Source organism: Phyllobates terribilis, unplaced genomic scaffold (assembly GCF_046119375.1).
Source record: "Phyllobates terribilis strain yellow unplaced genomic scaffold, ASM4611937v1 Scaffold_1__5_contigs__length_1240528914, whole genome shotgun sequence".
Classification (NCBI taxonomy): Eukaryota; Metazoa; Chordata; class Amphibia; order Anura; family Dendrobatidae; genus Phyllobates; species Phyllobates terribilis.
Genome location: NW_027362761.1, coordinates 524,516,039 through 524,539,161, shown reverse-complemented (window position 1 = coordinate 524,539,161; position 23,123 = coordinate 524,516,039). Strand labels below are relative to the sequence as shown.

Sequence of the window (23,123 nt, the reverse complement as noted above, 5' to 3'; positions counted from 1 at the left end):
TTGGCGCCGCACATATTATAATGAGGGCAATCTGGCCATGGACCCCCCCGGAGCCCCGGGCGGTAGGCCAGATTGCCCTCATTATAATCCGCCTATGCTTACAATACATTATCTTTTTATTGCTTCTTATGAATGACATATTCCTGGTGCACCATTTCTACTTTTTTCATACATGCACTCGGACTTCCTTATAGATTATATACAAACCTACCTAATTTCACAAACCTGCCCATAAACAATAAGACATAGAGAATAACCAAAGAATCAATGCAAGTCATTTTTTCAAATATTCCATTTTATTCCCAGTTCAGCCTCCTTCCCTGCATTTACCAAACAAGGAGAAGAGCATACCATTTACAGTACAAAAAAAAGGATTAGAAATGTATTACATTTGACCATCAGCACAGAGTTCATCATTTTTTACAACTTTAAAAGGAAATGTCGAAGCTTAGCTTTATTTAACAGAATCACTTATCGTACCAATGACTAGAAAATTAAAAGTGCTATTTTACAGTATCAGTAAAGAGTCAGAAAAATACAAGTATCAAAAAGTTTGGAATAAGTAAACAGGTTGCAATAAAATCCTTTACAGCAGACTGTTATTAGACATGGCTATTAGGACTGGAGAGAGTACGCTAGTCTTCCATCTAAACTGATCATTTTTGTTTTTACTTTATCACCAGGTAACCTTTTTTAAATATAATTTTTTATTTCACTTTGAATTATAAATTTTTCTATGTTCTACCAATTCAAGTGGTTTTGTCATAGCAAATAATGAATAAAGTAAATTGTCACAAAATTTCCTATTTACATGGTACAGGTACAGAATTAGAAAAAAAATATATAATTATTTTGAAAAGGCTTATTTGTTCCAAAAACAGCGCCATGGCTGTATAGAGTCATGTATTGCACCTTAGCTGCACTGAAGTAGATGGAACTGAAATGAAATACCAAATACAAACAGTTATGATGCTCCTTTGGAAGAAATGAGCTAGGATTTATAATTTTGGACAACCCTTTTACATGTTTTGTCAAGTAGATGGAGCAAGGGGAGGGAGCACCACCTTAAAAATGTTGTCTACTTGTTTAACATTGATGACGTATCCTCAGGATAAGTCATCAATGTCTGATCGGTCGGGGTCCGACACCCGGCCACTCCATCGATCAGCTGTTATCGGTGTCGGCCAGATGTAGAGCTGCTCTGTCTTCTGATAGTGACCTTCACATGATACTGCACATCCGCCTCCTACTGATTTGAATAGGAGGCGGATGTGTAGTACCTTGGGGAAGCCACTTTCAGGAGATGGCCAGTTCCGCGAGTACTCCTGGCCGGCAGCTGCCATCATCAACACCAACAGCAGCTGATCAGCAGTGGTGCCTGTTGTCGGACCTTGACCGATCGGACATTGATGACCTATCGTATGGATAGGTCATCAATGCTAAAGAAGTGGACAACCTCCTTAAGCCTATCAGAAGCTCCTGATGGACTCTATCTTCGGCTGGCATGCAGACAGCATGGTAATGTCTTGAGATAGGATGTGCAGATTACAAGTCATTTTCTTCCCCTTTTTGCTTTGCCGATTACCTGGTATTATTGATTTCTCTATGAATTGCATTCGTATTAAGTAGCCCTTTACAATAGCAGATTGTAAAGCATTTTCCACATTGATAAAATTGTGCTGTTTATATTAGGCTAAATGGAAAGGAGGTTTTAGAAAATGATTCCGAAATTAGAGTCCAGACCCTTTTCAATAGTTCCCTACATTGTCTGTATTAATGGAGGAAGCAATGCTTTCTGTAGTTGCCGGCAGATTGGTTTTCACACTCAAAGTCTTAACATTACGCATAATTATTAATTAGTTATTAATTACTAATACTATTTGTTAAAACTGAAGTGCAGTTTTAAAAGATATGTAAAGAATGAACCTGCAGTTTCCGTCATAAAAGCACAACTATGGCCAGTGACTCCAGATTATCTACAGTGTTTGTTGGACTCTATGGTAGTCATAAATATGGCTCATCTAATTTCTGATGACGTCAGAGGGTCAGATTGCTTCTTTTTCCTAAATTCTTTTTGTTAAGTGATCAAAGGGGTTGTCTTCTACTTTTTACTTCTTTAAAAATGTGCCAATGGTGCTCTAACAATAAAAAAACACATACTCACCAACTGGACACATCGCTTCTTTGTACTGCTGCTAGTGTCCCCCCACCGGTCTCCTGGCTTCCTCTTCTAATGGACAACATCAGGTGACTACTGCCATCTTTCAGGGGTCATTTTCTGTCCAACCCACAAGAAAACTAGAGGTCTGTCTTCCCACTCAAGAGGAACATGATCGTTGCAACCAATCAGTTGTCAACCGACAGAAAAGGAAGAAGAGACCAACGGGGGACACTGGCAGCAGAACGGAGGAGAAGCAAGGGTCCAGTAAGTGAGTATCTGTTTCTCTTTATTGTTAAGACCACTGTGGGCCAGGGTAGTGGACAACCCTTCAATGTGAGATCAGGATTCGTGTTGATCAAGTATGTATCATTAATAGTGTTGAGCGAGTATGTTCTATTAACCCTTTCGCCGAGTATGCTCGGGCCGAGCTCCGAGTATTTACAGCTGCTCGGTGATATGGTTGAATCGCTCCCGTGTGCATGATTTGCAACTGTTTGACAGTTTTATTACATGGGAGGAATGTCTATTTCTTACACATTCCTCACATGTAATAAAACTGTCAAACAGTTGCAAATCATGCACACGGGAGCGATTCAACCATATCACCGAGCAGCTGTAAATACTCGGAGCTCGGCCCGAGCATACTCGGACAGAACATACTTGCTCAACACTAATCATTAACCCTTTCCGGCGAGCAGAGTATTTTGGCGTGCTCGGCGTTTCATTCACTGTCGCCGCGCCTGCAAGTGTCACGGCTGTTAGACAGCTGTGACACATGCAGAGATTGCCTGTCGGACAGGCAATCTCTGCATGTGTCACAGCTGTCTAACAGCCGTCACACGTGAATGAAACGCCAAAATACTCGAGTGCTTGCCGGAAAGGGTTAATGATACATACTCAATCAACACTAATCATGATCACTCCATTCAGCAAAACTAAGGGGCAAAGGTGCCTGCTCAACTACAGTGGTCCTCTAATGTACCCAACAACATTCAGAGGTGTAACTTGCAGCTCCCGGATCCCAATTGAAAATTGGTAATAGGGCCCCCACCTACCAATACAAGACGCAGTCTACAGACAACAATGGTGCTGACAACAATGGAGCAGTATATTCTGATTCATTATCGTTACTTCAGGTCTTCTTACCCCTTTAATTAATAACCAAATTATATTTTGCGCTATAATAATATGTAACTGATGGTGTTATTATATATCACTGTATGGTTTGAACACCTCTTAATGCATGAAATAAAATGTAGCATAAAATGTTGATTTTTACAGCAGAAAATAATACCCAAAAGTTTTTGAAAAGAAACTGGTTAGGGCGGATTATTGTTAACAATAATAGCAAGATCTTTACATATTGGCTTGGCATCTGGGATAGTTCTAGATTTATAGGGGTACAGAAGAGACTGGTTTGTTGCTGTGATTTGGCACAAATTATTTTGAACACTACAATGTGCTATGTGCTTTTACAGAGGACTGCATGTAAACATACTATATTGTCTTAAAGGAATATGTTCCTTGATTAATATATTGGCGACCTACCTGTAGGTCACCCGGCAGCCCTGATGCTGAACCAGAACCAATATACAGAACCAGAACAGCACAACTCGTGGCCACTCCCGGTACTGCAGCTTATCTGGGACGGGCACTAAATATAAGGTGCAGCGCTGTTCCGGCCTCGTACATTGTTTATATCCTCCAGAGCAGATAACAGCTGATCAGTGGGGGGTGCCAGATGTCAGATCGCCACTGATCTGATATGGATGACCTATCCTGAATTAATATGTCAGTACCAGACAACCCCTTTAAGTCAAACACTATACAGCCCTAGATAACAGAATAAGCTCTGCTACTTCTGCAGTTTGCAATACTACACCTGGAACCAGTTAACATGCTCATATTAAACCGTAAGTAGCACCAAAAGTCTAAAGCCCTGATCACACGTAGTGTATGTGCTGCATTATTTTTCAGCTGTGTTTTTCGTGTGCAGAAAATCTGCGGCGGTTAACTGTCCATGTAAAGTGGATGCGATTTCTTGAAAACTTCTGCCCATTGTGTGAATAAAGACTCCTTTGAACTGTTCATTTTTTGGTGCATTTCTTCTCACTGGCAGAGCCTGAAAACGCATGGAATAAATGCAGCTGCGTTTTTAAGTGCAGAATCAAAGCGTTTCTGAACTGAAAAATTTATTAAAAATGATGTTTCAAATCTGCACCAAAAATGAATCAAGAAAGGGGAAAAGACAGAAAAAATGCAATAACCAGAGAACATTATTATGTATTTTGGGGCAGACACCTGCAGAAAATATGCGGATAATTAGCAGCAGAAAAAAACACAACATTTACTCTACATGTGAACAGGACCTTATAATGGACCCATCAATACCTGGTTAATATATAGGCAGGAGATAACTGCTGTCAGAATCTAGCATCTTTTAGTTCTTTTAGCAACATTTTTTATTTGCTATGTACTTTTCTACATAATATAAGTAAACCATTACTACGGTCAGCAGGTGGTTGTTGATGTTTTTGGTATTCCTATTCGGCAATGAAGTTCGGGTACTTGCCCACATGCCTTGTTTATGCATTTTTAGAAGCCAATGTCTGGCGGGGATAGCAAAGGTTCATGATTCTCATTTTTATTCCGCTCTTGTCTTTGACTTCTAAAACTGCATCAAAATGACACTTGTGAATGCAGCCTTATTCATCTATTAATTCCACTATTTGGACATTCATTGTTTTGCAAAGTATATAACATTAAAGACACAGTTCCTTTTTCCTCGGGGGAGATCTAATTTCCATACCATTTTGCCAGGGTGTATTGGGCCTGGCCTATAAATCTCCTTACTTAATTGGTAGTCTCTATAAGGAGAAATATTCCCCCGAAGACTGCCATCAAAGGCCTCTCACACTATTAACCAGCACTCTCCACTGCACTGATAAGGGGCAAAAAGTCTGACACAGCACTCTATAGCTCCCTGTACATTGTGTGTTTTCCTATTGGGAACAGCTCTTGATTTGACTAAATATCCCTAGACATGTGGCAAGACCCATTAGAGAGTTGGACTTTGAATAATGGGGGACTACATCGTATAGTTGGCACTACAGTGTCAGCTTTCTTTCTGGGGGAGAAATTTGCATACCTTTTTCCCAGGGAGCATTGCCTAGCTTATTACTTTCCATATGCCAGCTGGAGAAAAAGTACTCCCTAAACACAAGGTACATGGCAAATTATGACCAGTCATCAAAAGCTATGCTACAAAAAGCAACACAAGATTTTTTTTTTTCATGGACAAAGGCTAGACTTTTTGTAGCAAGCTTCTGATCAGTAGGCCCTGGAACGTCATTATGTTATGTTATGTTGTGGTGCGCCCTTGCATGACCTTGATGGTGCCTACTAATGAGATGAGGTGCTGTGTATGCTGCAGGTTATAGGAGATTAGCAGTGCTGTGGTCTGGTGGTCATAGACTACCTACATGGCTTCTGGACCAGGGTTCTGCGAATGTTTTTGCTTTATTTTTGAAGACAGTCTTTTTTTTCTAAATGATGTCACACCTGCCTGAAAATTAAAGTACTAGTAATGAAAGTCGGCACTCGAAAGGATATGTTTATGTTGCATAACAAGGTGAATTTATTTGCAGTCTGTGGATCAACAGCTAGTGGATAACGTTTCGGTCGGACCTTCATCAGATAAATGCTATACTGTTGAAGTGGAAGATGAGTAGTCGTAGTCAATACTTATTAGGTATGACACTTAAATGGATTTGAAGGTGGTAAGAGGTATGTCTGCGCTGGGGTATGGTGGCGCCCTGACTTTGGCTTTCAGCCATGCCATCACATCCCAGGGCAGACATACTTCTTACCACCTTCAAGTCCATTTAAGTGTCATCCCCAATGAGTATTGACTACTTATCTTCCACTTCAACAGCATAGCATTTATCTGATGAAGGTCTGACCAAAACGTTATCCACTAGCTATTGATCCACAGACTGTAACCAAATTCACCTTGTTTTGCAACATATCCTTTTGAATGTCGAGTTTCATTATTACTACTGGTACGAATTGGAACCCTACCCAGGCATCTCATCTATTCCCTCTGGAGTGCTGTTTATGATTTTTCTACTGAAAATTAAAGTACATCACTGGGAACATGTTGTTATCAAGGATAATATATTGGTGGGGGTGTAATCCCTGGTGACTACTTCCCTATATCAATCTTGACCATAAGACTTACTACTCCTGCATGTAAGTGCATCAGTGCATCTATGCCATGGCAGACTGGAGAACCCTCTCGACTTATGTTTTTGCCCCCAAATTTTGACTTCTACTGCAACGTGTTAGTCTAATCATGCAAACTAAAGGGGTTGGCTGCCTGGTTTCGAAACCCAATTTGTAAATATGGGCATTTTAAGTTATGAGAGGAGGAGTAATGTCATTCATGGGAAAACCCTTTACGACCATCATCAATTTTCTTGAGTGAAGAGAAACTAAAAAAAGCCTCTGTGATGATCGATTACCCAGAACATTTTCGTATAACAGACTAGCAAGTAACCCATTAATTTCAGTAAGTAAAGTGTAATACTCAATTTCCACTATGGAAGTGCCACTTTAGAAGTCAAAATTTGCTGCTGTTTTCAGCTTCACCTCCTGGTATCTTGAATAATGGCTTGTTGACAGGCGAACTATATATTTCAATTACCAATAACTATGAATCACAGTTTGCATGTGTGTGATGGCAGTCCTATTATAATAAAAACAGTACTAATTTGGTCCACTTTTAAACTTCATTATAATGGCACATGTTTAGACCCTGCTGGTGCAAAAAGGTTTTTAGTGTCTATACCCTTTAGTATTATTTTTGGACCCCTAACAGAAACTGGTTCAAAAAGTTACAGCCTACGGTAATTCCCTATGTATGGTTCAGGATTAACTCCTGATGGATGTGGATCCACCAACAGATTGACAAGTTTAGAGCCTATAGACCTGATATTTGCCCAGTTTTTGTAACCATATTGCAACCTGACCATGTGTTGAATTGAACATAGAAAGAAAATCTTAAAGATTCCTTTCCATTCTAGTTTTCTTTACATTTGTAAAATTCAGCAAAAAAAAAATTGTGCTGCCATCTTCTGGAGTCCAATGTGGTCTCCAGTCAGGTCTCCATGACAGTCAGTCCAGGGAAGTGTTCACTTTCATGGCCAATATCTTTGGTCCGGCTTCCTGGGTGCCTCTGGCATACACTAGACCCCGTGGCATTACGAAGTCACTGTGCAACGCGAGTCAGGATGTTGAACTGAGGATGCTGGCAGCAGAAGTGAAGGCTTCCCTGGTCTGGCCGCCATGGAGGACTGGATGCCGGGAGCGCAAGTCTTTTTGCTGAACTCTTGAGATACGAAACCTTAACAGGTCAAATGTCTTAAAGGAGTAAATGAAAGGCATGACTGGCTAAGAACTCAAACTTTAATAAGAAGTATGTATACACCTAGAGACAGCCAAGAGAAAGGCACCTCAGGCACCAAAAGATCCCTTTGTACCTGCCATTATTCTGTAATTTACTATCCAGTCCCGTAACTACAGCATTCGATACAAGCGATCGAAATAAAAACATAAACGTAAAAAATATGGACATCTAGTACTAAGTTTATAAAATGTCTGCCTATTGCCCTGTTTTTCCTTTAAAAAAAACTAAGCTATGCTTTAACAAATGTCTTGTCAGAATAAAACGTGACATTTTTCTTTTTTATTACCATACCATATGTAGCCAGAGAAACAAAAATGCAAGTTCTATATATAATACCATTGGTGATTATTCGGGTCTAACCTCCAGATAAGCACAGCCTACATTACAATAAGGATTTTATATTCCAATTATCTTCAGCATAAAATCCATAACACACTTGGTGGTTTCATTTATTGCAAGATAAAACCATAATCATGAAAGTAGAAAGTAGTAGCTTATAACGTAATTTGTCCTAATGATTATGAATCTTCTCCAGTGACTCTCTAGGATATAAGCTTGGCCGTCATGTCGACACCACAATATATTAATTTCATACTAAATAATCCATTTGAATCAATAAGTATAATAAGGTCAAACATTAAAAAGCAGAAATAAAAGGAGCTTTGATAATAATAATAATAACAATAAGAGGCGTAATAAAGACATCCCCATTGTTCTTCAGCACAAAGTCCAGCTTTGATACTGATGTCACCCCACATTCCATGAATGTTGTATTTAGCCAGTAGCCGTTTGGTTGCCTATAACTCGAAGGATTTCTTTATAGCTACTTGGTTCCTGTGTGTTGATGCTTGTGTCTCCCACTTGGCCATCTTCATAGCTGGAGAGAAGAAAAAAGAAAGTAATACATAATAAGAGTGAAGAAGTGAATATATAATGTTAGTGAAGAAGTGAATAAGATGCGCCTAATTTATTAAGTGGCGTGACTTGGACTGGCCAACAGGAGAACAGGAGAATCCTCCGGTGGGCCCTTGTGCAAGAGTGGGCCACCACCCTCTTATATGAGCAGTACCTGGCACAATATACTTGAATCACTATGTACCGACAAAGGCAGCATCTTATTCATTTACCAATCTGCCCAGTTCATTGTTATATAAATTTGTGATTGAGGATAATGTCATATTTGCATGTAGCAGAAAAGTGGGGCCCTTGAGTTGGGTACTGGTGGGCCCTTGGCACCCCAGTCCGACACTGTGGTGCGCCTCTTAATTAATTAGGCGGATCTTACTCCTGAATGTCTGCACAATGCCAATCTTAATGAATTGGACCCATAATCTTTACATACTGTATATCCATCTTTCTAGAGCAGCGGCTACAAGAAGAAAATTAACCCATATTCTCCCTGCAGCTGCTCGCTTCCAGTTATAGGGATGGTGCATTGAGTGGTTACAGTCACTGCTCATGATACAGTGAACATGCTGCAATCACTCCCCTGTCCATTGATTGACAGTCTGATCTGCACACACCTGCTGCAATCACATGCTACAGAACAGGCTGTCAATCAATGTGCCAGGGTGTGATTACAGGGCACTCATCGGGTCGTGAATGGTGACTTTAAAAGCCCCAATGACTGGAAGCGAGCAACTGCATGGAGAACATAACCTATACAGGTTCTAAACACAATTTACCAGCAGATTGACCCTATATCTTCAAATGAATAGTATTTCTGGACATGACAGGCTTGCTTTAAAGGAAGAGGGGTTTGAAGGGATTGCCCCACATACTTGGCTATCTTCATCAGTCCCATGGATTTTGAATCAACTTCCAGTATGCATGCTTGACAGCCACTCAATTGATCTGTGCACCCACATGTAATTTTTTATGTAGTTTTTGGAGCAAAGCAATATACAATCATGGCCCAAAGTGTTGGTACCCATGAAATTGTTCCAGAAAATGAAGTATTTCTCTCAGAAAATTATTGCAATTACACATGTTTTGTTATACACATGTTTATTTCCTTTGTCTGTAATGCAACAACACAAGCAAACAGAGAAAAAAGGCAAATTGGACAAAATTTCACACAAAACCCCAAAAATGGGTCGGACAAAATTGTTGGAACCCTCAACTTAATATTTGATTGCACACCCTTTGGAATAAACAACTCTAACCCTCTCTCTCACCAGGACAGTCACTGTCCGGTACCAGCGCCAAACATTTCAGTCTCTACTCTTCAGTGCTTTCTTTCCATCCATTTGTGGGTGCTTCTTGAAGTATGTTTGGGGTCTTTGTTCTGATGGAAGACCCTTGACCTAGTACGCAAACCCAGCTTTCTGAAATTGGGCACTACATTGCGACCCAAAATCCTTTGGTAATCTTCAGATTTCATGATGCCTTGCACACAGTCAATGCACCTATTGCCAAAGGCAGCACGATAACTCCAAAACATATTTAAACCTCCACCATATTTGACTGTAGGTACTGTGTTCTTTTCTTTGTAGGCCTCATTCTGTTTTCGATAAACAGTAGAATGATGTGCTTTACCACAAAGCTCTATCTTGGTCTTGTCTATCCACAAGACACTTTCCCAGAAGGATTTTGGCTTATTTACATACATTTTGGCAAACTACAGTCACACTTTTTCATGTCTCTGTATCAGCAGTGGGGTCCTCCTGGGTCTCCTGCCATAGTGTTTCATTTCACTCAAATGTAGCCGGATGGTTCACGATGACAATAATGCACCCTGAGCCTGCAGGACAGCTTGAATTTCATTGGAACTTGATTGGGGCTGCTTATCCACTATCCTGCATTGCAACCTATCCTTCATTGAAACCTTTCATCTATTTTTCTCTTCCGTCCATATCCAGGGTGATTAGCTACAGAGCCATGGGTTGTAAACTTATTGATTATGTTGCGGACCGTGGACAAAGGAACATCAAGATCTCTGGAGATGGACTTGTAACTTTGAGATTGTTGATATTTTTCAACAATTTTGGTTCTCAAGTCCTCAGACAGTTCTCTTCTTTCTGTTCTCCATGCTTAGTGTGGCACACACAGACACACAATGCAAAGATTGAGTCAACTTCTCCCCCTTTTTATCTGGTTTCAGGTGTGATTTTCATATTGCCCACACCTGTTACTTGCCACAGGTGAGTTTAAATGAGCACTACATGCTTGAAACAAAGTTGCCTACTCACAATTTTGGAAAGGTGCCAAAATTTTGTCCAGCCCATTTTTGGGGTTTTGTCTGAAATTATGTCCAATTTGCCTTTTTCTCTCTTTTTTTTTTTGTGTTGTTCCAGTACAGACAAAGGAAATAAACATATGTATAACAAAACGTGCAATTGCAATAATTTTCTGGGAGAAATACTTCGTTTTCTTTAATAATCTCAAGGGGGCCACCACTTTTGGCCTTGACTGTAGATGAGGAACAGAAAAATTTGAAGGAAATACTGTATAGTGTCCGAATCAGGCAGTCACTTTGTAGGTAAGATTGCGTTAATGATACAACACTTATTGGTTGCAGGCTGCAACCTCTGGTTCTTCCGGTCAGTGGTTTTGTTGAGCCAGATAATAGATGATCAGATTTGCTGAGAAAGAACGTGGACCAGTCGCTGTTATAGAAAAATATGTTTACTTTGTTTAATGCTCTTTTGCTGCCAGTGCCCAAGAAACAGGTATACTATCACCCTCAGCACAACTGATTGTCCAGTCTTTGGAGCAAAACACATGAACCACACCGAAAGGTATCATTCTTTTCTTCATAGTTGTTCTTCCTGTATATATCTTACGCTCATAAAACTTTTTGAAAGCTGCATTAAAATCTGTATATCCTGCTTGATTCTACCTTATCTTCTACGGCAGGGGTTCTCAACTCCAGTCCTCAAGACCCACCAACAGATCATGTTTTCAGGATTTCCTTAGTATTGCACAGGTGATGGAATTATTACCTGAGTAATACTAATGAAATGCTGAAAACGTGATCTGTTGGTGGGTCTTGAGGACTGGAGTTAAAATCCACTGTTCTACAGCATTGGCAATATTTTTCTTTTTGCAAACAAACCTTCCTATGGTTGACCTATGTTTGGTCATGGATGGTTACTACAATGATTTCACGGTCTCGCACTCAACAAAAAAATCTGCATTCTGTCATTGATTATTTTAAAGCAAATCAATCAGTGAGAAATTAAGGAAAATTTTTTTTTGGGTATTAAAAGTATTCTATTATTTAATTCAGTATTTTCCTGAAAAAAAAAACTTAAAAATGAAAGAAAAAAGTTATCAATCACTATGTATCTTCAGTATTTTCAGATGAATAGACTGAACCAAATTAAAGGCATCCTGTCAGCAGGATTTCAGCCCCCAAACTATTTATATTTGCATGTAGCTCTTTCAAATACTAGTCCATCAGTCTGTTCCTCCATTATTGAGAAATCAGCGTTTGAATTGATACGCATATGAGGCTGAAGATCTGAAGCCTCTGTCAGTAAAAGCCATGGGTGACTAGTCAAGGCGACCAAGTTGCACGAGTGACTAGTCAAGGGGACCAAGTTGCATGGGTGACTAGTCAAAGAGGCCGGTCCCTTGTGGATTCTCCCCGCCTGCTACCTTATGTAGTAGAAGTACCATAAATTCTTCCCTGTATGTGTATATGGGGAGATCTGTCAGTCATTGGCAGCGGGCAGGAAGAAGCTGCCGACAGCGGGCAGGAGGAAGCCGCCAGGGACAGGCCTTTTTGAATAGTCATCCGAGCGGTTTTAAAGTATGTTTTTCTCTGAAATGCATCAGCATTTCAAAATCAAACATACATGGCTTTCCCCTTGAGAAAGCTAAATGCGAAATGTGGGGGCAGGATGGCTGGCACGGCAATCACTATTATGGGTAAGCACTGCACTTTATACTAGCTACATAAAAACGGTAACCACCATAAAATCAATGCTGCTAATTGTCCTTTATATATGGCCAATTTGTAGGACACAGTAATCCTTCATGATTATACTATTGAACTTTATTATTACTACATTTGTTACTTAATAATTATCGCTGCTGTCATATGGTTTTTGTAATCTCGTTATTGCGGTACTTTGTCCTTGCTGCTATATAATTGGGCACAACAATCATGTAGACATTGGTTTATGTGTTTATGTTAATCATGTTTTTGCTATAAGTAATTATTGCTGATGCATGATCATTGTATGATTTCTTCATTCGATCCATTTGTGGTTTTATTATACTATTCGTGAATGGTGATGACATAGGGTAATATTTGATACTCTTTTCCCTTTAACCTAATTAAGTCATTGCTGTGAGAATTACAGTGCCTTAAAAAGTATTCATACCCATTGAACTTTTCCACATTTTTTCACGTGTCACCCACAAACTTAAATGTATTTTATTTGTATTTTATGTGATATACCAACATAAAGTGGCAAGTATTTAAATGTAAAGAAAATGATACGTGGCTTTCAAATCATTTAAAAAATATAAATCTGAAATTGCAACGTGCTTTTGTATTCAGACTAATTGCCTCCAGAAGTCACATAATTAATAAATTGAGTCCACCTGAGTGTAATTTATGTTGAGTATAACTACAGCTGCTCTGTGCAGGCCTCAGAGGTTTGTTTGAGAAAGTTAAAGATCAGCATCTTTGAAACCAAAGAGCACACCAGACAGGTCAGGGATAAAGTTGTGAAGAATTGGTGGGTGTTCCTTTAGTAGTACATTTGAAACTTTACATTTTAGTATATGTTAAAGGGAATCTGTCAGAAGGTTTTGCTATGTAATAAGACAGCAGCATAATATAAGGCAAGAAAGCCTGATTCCAGCGATGTGTCACTTAAAGGGGTTGTCCGGTACTTTTAAAAAAATGTCAGTGTCTTTTAATGATAGATACAACCTTCTTTCTAATTACCTTGCGCTGCTGATACTGCCTGTGAGCGGCAATATCGGTGGCCGCTCACAGGCAGCACGTGACCCCTGGCTGCAGCCGGCGCTGACATCCGCTGACGTCACGACAAGTTGCGGCTGCAGCTGGGGGTCCCTCTTCCACGTTCCACTGGTGGCTGCTGGGTTGTGGGCGTTGTGGGTGGGGTTATTCCCCTGTGTCACACCCGGCATCCACCGCGCGCTCTCCCTGTCCTCATTCACTGGATCACGCCTCACTTGTCGTGACGTTAGCGCGGAGTCACGTGAAGCCTGTGAGTGGCCACTGATAGCGCCGCTCACAGGCAGTATCAGCAGCGCAAGGTAATTAGAAAGAAGCTTGTATTTATCATTAAAACACACTGCCATTTTTTTAAAAGTACCGGACAACCCCTTTAATGGGCTGCTTGGTGCAGTTTTGATAGAATCCCTGTGTTGTTTGATGTAGATGTAACAGAGCTAAGATTTCTGGGCTGTGTATAATCCATCCACACCATTGATTGGCAGCTATCTGTGTACACTGTGCATTGTCAGCAAGCAGCCAATCAGTGGTGGAGGCGGGGTTATTCAGATTAGCCTGACTGCTGTGCTTGTGAGATGTAGTCCTGTAGTCTCCTGCTAATACAATACTGATTGTATTGAAACTACAACAGTGTCTAATAAGTGAAACATCCCTGTAATCAGGCTCTTGTGCCCTATATTATGCTGCTCTCAGATTAAATGGCAAAAACCAAGTGACATTCCCTTAAAGGGACTTTGTCAACACAGAATGACTGTTCAAACCAAAAATAAGTGCTTGGTGCATCATTGTGTGGCCAAAACATCTAAGTACACCTTCCATCGGCTTGTTTTCCCTCTTTCTCCATTCACCCCTCTTCTTTGATTGAGAGCTTCGGCTTTAGAGAGCCAGGGAGGGGTGGAAATGTATGGTAAACAAGCAGGTGGGAATGTGTAAAGAGGTTGTCCACTACTTTTACATTGATGACCATAGGATAGGTCATCAATGACTGATCAGCCAGGGAGCCGGTTGTCAGATCCCGGCCAATCAGCTGTTAGCTTGTAGTGGCCGGGGCTTGGTACTACACATTCGCCTCCTAATGATTTGAATAGGAGGCGGATGTGCAGTACCAAGCCTCGCCCACTACAAGTAGACGAAGCAGCTCGGGAAGTGAGTACTTCCGGCCATACGCTAACAGCTGATCGGTGAGGATGCCAGGTGGGGACTCCGGCTTATCAGACATTGATGACCTATCGCACTGTAAAAGTAGAGGACAATCTCTTTAAATGTTTGGCCATGCCGTGATGCACCGAGCGCCTTTACTTGGTTTGAACAGTCATTCTGTGCTGACAGACTCCCATTAATTAGGCTAGTCACATTCTCTTTCCCACCAGCAACCTATAATAACCATCTATCGCACACTGAGTCAGTCTGTACACATTCAGTAATGTGTTTAGTTTAAAAAATGTGAATAAAGTAATACAGTATGTAAAAGAAATGGAAATGGAGAGAGGAGGGGGATGCTGCTGCAGTCTAAATGTTCAATAAAATAGAATCAGAGAAGAGGGCAGCACCTGTAGGGCTATATCTGATTTTGAGCGCACAGTATGGTTCTTTAGGACGTATGGAAAGAGAAAATGAGTATACTCCGCATCCGCAAATTATGCACAACAAGCCTGTTTACACCAAACCAAACCTAATTCACACCTATGACTGCCTGGGCAGGGATTGTTCTTGACAGCAAGCAAACTTTTAATGATATATAGCTAAAATATTATCTGCTTGTACCTTTCGCTTGATCACCTATCATCCTCCAAAGGATACAACAGAATTACTATCCCCCAGATGTAGGAAAAATAATCATTGAGGCAATGAATGCTTGCTTTGGTAGATTGGGCAAATAACACATCATTCTTAGAGTAAGACAGGTTTATAATGAAATAAACAGCACACAGCTCCGGACTTCAGCCTTTAATATTAATAAATCACCTCCATGTGTAGACATACAGCGCTGTGCAGGGGAATGATTTACTCCTACTCTTCAGGCTCATGGTTATGCCTTCATTACTGATACTCAATCCTAACCACATTTAATGTCACGCTGTATATCTTGTCCTTAGATTTTGACAAAATAGTTTTTACCATACATTGAAACGTTACCCCTTAGACCTCAGTCCTGAGCCTCTCACCTAGCCAAATCAGTTCTCATACTTTGCACTGACGAGGGCCAACAGCCCGAAACACCGTGTCTGCAAATTGAGATTCTGATTTGGCTTTTATCCTAAGTCATATTGCACAACTCGTTAAAGGGTTGATTGTGACTTGTAGGATTGCTGCTTCCAATAGGTGGCGCTATAGAGTTCAAGTCCTCTTTTTCTCTGAAGAGGCAATTTGCAACATAATAAAGAAAACTTTGGGGAGACGGAGCTCAGACATACAACAGAACTCCCATTCATTTCAATGGGAAACGTAACTTTTCTGATCCAGTATGTTTGCGTATTCACACACTGCAGAGATTTTCTGTTTGGAAATTGACATGCGATGCAGGTTTTTAAATCTATAATAGGTCAATGCTTTCTGAAGATTTGATGATTTCACCCACTTTATTGCAGAGCAGAGAATCTGCATTGAAATCTACTGAAGGTCAGATGTCGTGGATTTTGCAGCTAATTTGATGCAGATTTGTAGTAGAAATTCCTCTCCATGTGTACGTGGTTCCTCTGGTTGATAAATATGAAATATACCCTGCAGTGGAGTCCATATTGTTCTCCCACCTAGCTACATGTTCCAATAACTCTTAAAGAGAATCTATCAGTAGGTTTTTGCTATGGCATTTGAAAGCAGCAGAATATAGGCTTATTGGCTCAGTGGTTAGCACAGTTGGTTTGTATCACTGGGCGTCCTGTGTTCAAATTCCACCAAGGACAACATCTGCAAGGAGTTTGTATGATCTCCCCGTGTTTGTGTGGGTTTCCTCGAGGTTCTCCAGTTTTCTCCCACACTCCAAAGACATACTGATAGGGAATCTAGATTGTGAGTCCTAATGGGGACAGTGACAACATCTGTAAAGCTCTAAGGAATATGATGGCACTATATAAGCAAAGCATAAAAAATAAATAATAAATAAATATTGGCCTGATTCCGGCGTTGTATCACTGCTTGGTGCAGTTTTGATAAAATTCCTGTTTGCTGCAGAAGTAGCAGTGCTCTGAATGCTGAGCTCTGTATAACCCCGCCCACACCACTGACTGGCAGCTTTCTGTGCACACTGTGCATAGGAAGAAAGCTGTCAATCAGTTGTGGGGTTGGAGTTACACAGATTAGCCTGACTGTCTGGTAGGCAACACTTACTGTAGCTTGCAGTGATAATCTCCGGCTGATTAAATACTGACGCTCCCTCCCCCATCATTCTTCCCCCGCACCTGACGTCTCAGCGCAGTGGGTCCGATGACGTTGTGGTGCCCCTGAGGGTTCGACTGCCACAGGGATGCTGCATTTCTCTAATGGAGTGTAGTGTTCCTCCTCTGAGGTAAGAACGGTGTGATGGTCAGGACCCCACCTTCACATCCAACACCACACCTCTCCCACCAGAGGGGGCTAGAATGCACTAGGTGCTGCCCCTCCTGGTAATCGGGAGACTGGGAACCAAGAGATAGGGGAACCATTTAGTGGGTGAGGGTGGAGGACTCACATTTTAGTGACACTGTAAATTTCATATTTAATACACAGCCATCTTGGTTCATGGTCTTTTGATGGTCTGTTGATGGTTCTTTGACTGTTCCTTATCGTGATCTCTCCTCCCTGAGCGTGGATCCTGTCTGGACCTGCAGAGGACGGGGACACGGCCCCTCGTACCCCGGCCTTGGGTCGAGGAGCAGGCTGCAGATAATGTATGTCTCAGCCCGGTCAAGGACCATGACCAAGAAGGCTCGGAGCTTAAGAGTGTAGCTCCACCGCAAATGGATCCCAGGGAGGATGCAGACGGAGCGGTATACGCCACCTGTCCTCGCCAACCTGATCTATTCAGAGGGATTCCGGCAGCAAGAGGGGTACCGGCCCCCGACACCCGACCTTACTACTCCACGTCCTGGTCGGGAAAGCCCGGTAGGCACTGAGGATCCCACCGGGTATCGGAAGGAGCGGAGCTGACACCCGTACCCTTTTTCTGAGTGAAGTTCAGAGGGAGACCCGGCCTATCTACACACACACAGACAGGAAAGGACCCGGTCTGAAGTCTAGGAACACTCTGGTGCGGGGTCCTGATTGAACACTGGACTTACTCGGAGGTTGTCGGACCCCCCCCGTCTCTGGTGGCCGCAGAACTCCGCGAGGAACAGGGAGAAGCCTTGCAGCTGTACTCTTCAACGTGAGTAAAAAACCCTGGAAGTTAACCCCTATGGCCTCCGGACTCTTTATTCTGCATTACACCGCACTACGCAAGCACCAGACCTCCTAGACTACTACCCCCTCCATCATGTCCCTCGGCCCTGAGGCCCTGCTCTTCCTGTGGGGAGTAGTAACAACGACGGCTGCCATAACACCATGCCTCGGCAGACTGCAGCAGCGCTGGTGGCCTTCACGAGGTGCCACAGGTGGCGTAGTCGAGATCAGCCACTCAACCCGGATAAGCCCATACCATCCTTTTTTTAGTGCGACGGCCCAGGGCACGGAGCGGGTCCGGGCCATGGCTCCACCCCATCGACAACAACAGGACCCGGCTCCGAGTCCCCATCTCCCAGGGTAGGGCTTTCGAGCATCACACAACTGGCGTGGTTGGCAGGATCGCGTGCACGCAGCAAAAGAAGGAATTACTCATTGCTACCGGGTACTGTGTGCCTTACACCTTAGACTGTCGTTTTCACTTAAAATGGCGCCCGCCCAAGAAGATGAGGTGCCATAATGCTGTGGAAAGATGGCCTTCTAATACCTCCCATCGTGGGCTGGGCTCCCGCATGGCGCCAAAAGTGCGGACCGCCCCTTCCATCAGAGACTGTCCGAGGGGTAATGCCCGTCAAACCGGATGGGCTGAAAGAAGGCGGGCCTGTCAGCATACCGCCCAGGAACCGCCCCGAAAGAGGAGGAAGAAGAAAAACAACAAGGTGCGGCCATTGCAGTTGGAGTTTGGCGACCTTCAGGAGCGGACATGGACGCTGCGAGAGCGCAACAAACGGAGCCTTCCGAACCCGGTCCAGGTCCTTCCCCCGGCAGGGAGAAAAGCGGCACCAGACTCACAGCGGGAGATATAGCATTTCTCCACCAGGAAGCCCCGGGTCTTGCACGGAGACTGGATGAGGCCCAGAAGGCGGTGTCTGCTGCGTGGCGGGAAGACATGCTGCTGCGCATCCGGACCCGCCGCCAAGGAGCTGAAGCTCAGGGGGAAGCGGTGACAGAGGTCACGAGCGGCATTGAGGCGGGTGAGTGTACTACCCCTGCCCCGGCTGCTGAACCTACCGTACCCATACTGGACCTCATGGCCGAATATCTCCTGCCCGGCGTGGTCACCTGGGAGCAGGTCTTTGCCCCATAGCTGTAAGCTTCAGCTATAGGCGGAGACCTGCACTGCCGCCCAACTCCCGAATCGGAAGCGCCTGAGGCTGCTGGGGTGTCCACCGACCCCAACCCGGACTGGTCCACACTTGCGTAGGACCCGCAGCAACCCCTTATGACACCGCTACCCGCACCGACAGTCACCTGGCCGGAGGCTGAAGAGTGGGCCTGGGACAACCAGGGGGGGGACCTGATGGGCTTCCCCCGGGAGACCCGGGCTGAAGCGCAGAGGAGGAGCGAGCGGTGCCGTGAGCAGATTCTCCAACTCACACGGGAGCAACGCCAGAGGGAGATCAGCTGCGAGCGCCTCGAGGTGCGGGCCAAGGCTGCAAAGTCCCGGGCCCGACAGGAAGAGGCAACCCGTCCAAGTCCCCGTGTGGAAGGGCAAGTCGTCCGCTTCCACCATGAGGCGGGGTGAGGGTTCATAAGGAGTCCCCATTATCAGGACGATGTCTTCGTCAGCGGGATGTCGAGCCGCGTCTGAAAAAGGGACACCCTGGCCGGAACCTCTTCCCGGGTGACATAGTTACCTACACCCGCCACCATGGGGTGCGGGGGTGGTACGCCCTGGATGTCCACAAGGTGTCCGGGAGCGATGCCCCCTCGCGCTCAGCCTCAGAGGACCGGTCAGCCTCCGTCGGGAGGAACGAGTCTTTTCCCAGGAGGGAACTCGAGAGTTAAGCAGCCCCGGCGGCTGTAACCTGTTCAAAGTTATTATGTTGACGTTTATGTTTTGATTTGTTTGCCCCGGTTTCTAGAGACATTGGTCCCTGCGGACTTGCAGCAGACAGACTCTTACCCTGTAAATAGTTTGCATCTCTTTAGGTGCTCCTTATTGGTATTATATAAAACCGCGGATATTTCTACCTCAGACCTCAGAAGAAAAACCTGTCCGGATGGCTCTCCTGGAGGTCCAACTCGGGATCTTCATGCCCTGCAGCCACCCCAGGGCCCACGTTGGGGGTTTGGGACAGGTCCCTCGCGCATCTGAACTGATTCTTCGTCCTTGCACTTTAACCCGTCTGTCTGTGCATAAATGTCTCTGGATAATGCTAGCACTTTTATAATTTTATACTTTTATACCGTTGTACTTTTATATTACATGTTCTGTTTTAAACGTTTAAGAAGAAGTGCCTCCCATAAAGGGAAGATGGTTTATTGTTATATAAAAAGAAAACTTTCCTAGGTATTACTCTTTTGCAGCCCGCGGACGTGCTGTGTTTCACCAGGGGGGAATGTGGTGCCCCTGAGGGTTCGACCGCCACAGGGATGCTGCATTTCTCTAATGGAGTGTAGTGTTTCTCCTCTGAGGTAAGAACGGTGTGATGGTCAGGACCCCACCTCCACATCCAACACCACACTTCTCCCACCAGAGGGGGCTAGAATGCACTAGGTGCTGCCCCTCCTGGTAATCGGGAGACTGGGGAACCAAGAGATAGGGGAACCATTTAGTGGGTAAGGGTGGAGGACTCACATTTTAGTGACACTGTAAATTTCATATTTAATACACAGCCATCTTGGTTCATGGTCTTTTGATGGGTCTTTTGATGGTTCTTTGACTGTTCCTTATTGTGATCTCTCCTCCCTGAGCGTGGATCCTGTGTGGACTTGCAGAGGACGGGGACACGGCCCCTCGTACCCCGGCCTTGGGTCGAGGGGCAAGCTGCAGATAATGTATGTCTCAGCCCGGTCAAGGACCATGACCAAGAAGGCTCGGAGCTTAAGAGTGTAGCTCCACCGCAAATGGATCCCAGGGAGGATGCAGACGGAGCGGTATACGCCACCTGTCCTCGTCAACCTGATCTATTCAGAGGGATTCCGGCAGCAAGAGGGGTACCGGCCCCCGACCTTGCTACTCCACGTCCTGGTCGGGAAAGCCCGGTAGGCCCTGAGGATCCCACCGGGTATCGGAAGGAGCGGAGTTCAGAGGGAGACCCGGCCTATCTACACACACACAGACAGGAAAGGACCTGGTCTGAAGTCTAGGAACACTCTGGTGCGGGGTCCTGATTGAACACTGGACTTACTCGGAGGTTGTCGGACCCCCCCCGTCTCTAGTGGCCGCAGAACTCCGCGAGGAGCTGGGAGAAGCCTTGCAGCTGTACTCTTCAACGTGAGTAAAAAACCCTGGAAGTTAACCCCTATGGCCTCCGGACTCTTTATTCTGCATTACACCGCACTACGCAGCACAAGGCCTCCTAGACTACTACCCCCTCCATCCTGTCCCTCTGCCCTGAGGCCCTGCTCCGCCTGTGGGGAGTAGTAACAACGACGGTTGCCATAACACCATGCCTCGGCGGACTGCAGCAGCGCTGGTGGCCTTCACCAGGTGCCACAGGTGGCGTAGTCGAGATCAGCGACTCAACCCCATACCATCCTTTTTTTAGTGCGACGGCCCTGGGCACGGAGCGGGTCCGGGCCACGGCTGCACCCCATCGACAACAACAGGACCCGGCTCCGAGTCCCCATCTCCCAGGGTAGGGCTTTCGAGCGTCACACAACGTCACTACATGGCGCACGCTGCGCTGAGATGTGCGACGCTTAAGAACACTCGCTGCAGAGACCGGAACAGCGGTGGAATGAGGAGGAAAGGTGAGGTGTTTTTTTTTAAATCAGTGAGAACTTTGTAATAATGTCTGTAAAGCGTGGTGGAATTAATAGCGCTATATAGGTGAGTAAAATAAATAATAAAAAAACATTGTGGTGGCCAAAATATTGTATGGAGGACAATAGGGAGTGTATTATACTATATGGAGGACTATGGGGAGTGCATTATACTATATGGAGGACTATAGGGAAAGCATTATACTATATAGAGGACTATGGGGAGTGCATTACACTATATGGAGGACTATAGAGAGTGCATTATACTATATGGAGGACTATGGGGAGTGCATTATACTATATGGAGGACTATAGGGAGTGCAGTATACTATATGAAGGACTATGGGGAGTGCATTATACTATATGGAGGACTATAGGCAGTGCATTATACTATATGGAGGACTATGGGGAGTGCATTATACTATATGGAGGACTATAGGGAGTGCATTATACTATATGGAGGACTATAGGGAGTGCAGTATACTATATGGAGGACTATAGGGAGTGCATTATACTGTATGAAGGACTATGGGGAGGGCATTATACTATATGAAGGACTATGGGGAGTACATTATACTGTATGGAGGACTATGGGGAGTGCATTATGCTAAATGGAGCACTATGGGGAGTGCATTATACTAAATGGAAGACTATGGGGAGTGCATTATACAGTATGGAGGACTATGGGGAGTGCATTATGCTATATGGAGCACTATGGGAAGTGCATCATACTATAAGGAGGACTATGGGGAGTGTATTATACTGTATGCAGGACTATGTAAAGTGCATTATACTGTATGGAGGACTATGTGGACTGCATTATACTATATGGAGGACAATGTGGAGTGCATTATACTATATGGAGGACTATGGGGAGTACATTATACCATATGGAGCACTATGGGGAGTGCATTATACTAAATGGAAAACTATGGGAAGTGCATCATACTATAAGGAGGATTATGGGGAGTGCATTATACTGTATGGAGGATTATAGGGAGTGCATTATTCTGTATGGAGGACTATGGGGAGTGCATTATACTATATGGAGGACAATGTGGAGTGCATTATACTATATGGAGGACTATGGGGAGTACATTATACTATATGGAGCACTATGGGGAGTGCATTATACTAAATGGAAAACTATGGGGAGTGCATTATATTGTAAGGAGGACTATATGGAGTGCATTATACTATAAAGAGGACTATGGGGAGTGCATCATATTATAAGGAGGACTATGGGGAGTGCATTATACTGAATGGAGGACTATAGGGAGTGCATTATACTGTATGGAGGACTATGGGGAGTGCATTATACTATAAGGAGGACTATGGGGAGTGCATCATACTATAAGGAGGACTATGGGGAGTGCATTATACTATATGGAGGACTATGTGGGGTGCATTATACTGTATGGAGGACTATG

At 43.9% G+C, this 23,123-nt stretch overlaps 1 protein-coding gene across 1 annotated transcript in view; it reads right to left on the bottom strand.

The window, feature by feature from the left end:
* Window positions 1–6,117: 6,117 nt before the first annotated feature.
* The window catches only part of PARP8 (poly(ADP-ribose) polymerase family member 8), a 323,912-nt gene continuing 306,906 nt past the window's right edge, over window positions 6,118–23,123 (bottom strand). The window contains exon 26 of the mRNA XM_073680309.1: window positions 6,118–8,505. Coding sequence (XP_073536410.1) covers window positions 8,403–8,505 — 103 coding nt within the window. The 3' untranslated portion in view covers window positions 6,118–8,402. The remainder of the gene's footprint in view (window positions 8,506–23,123) is intronic.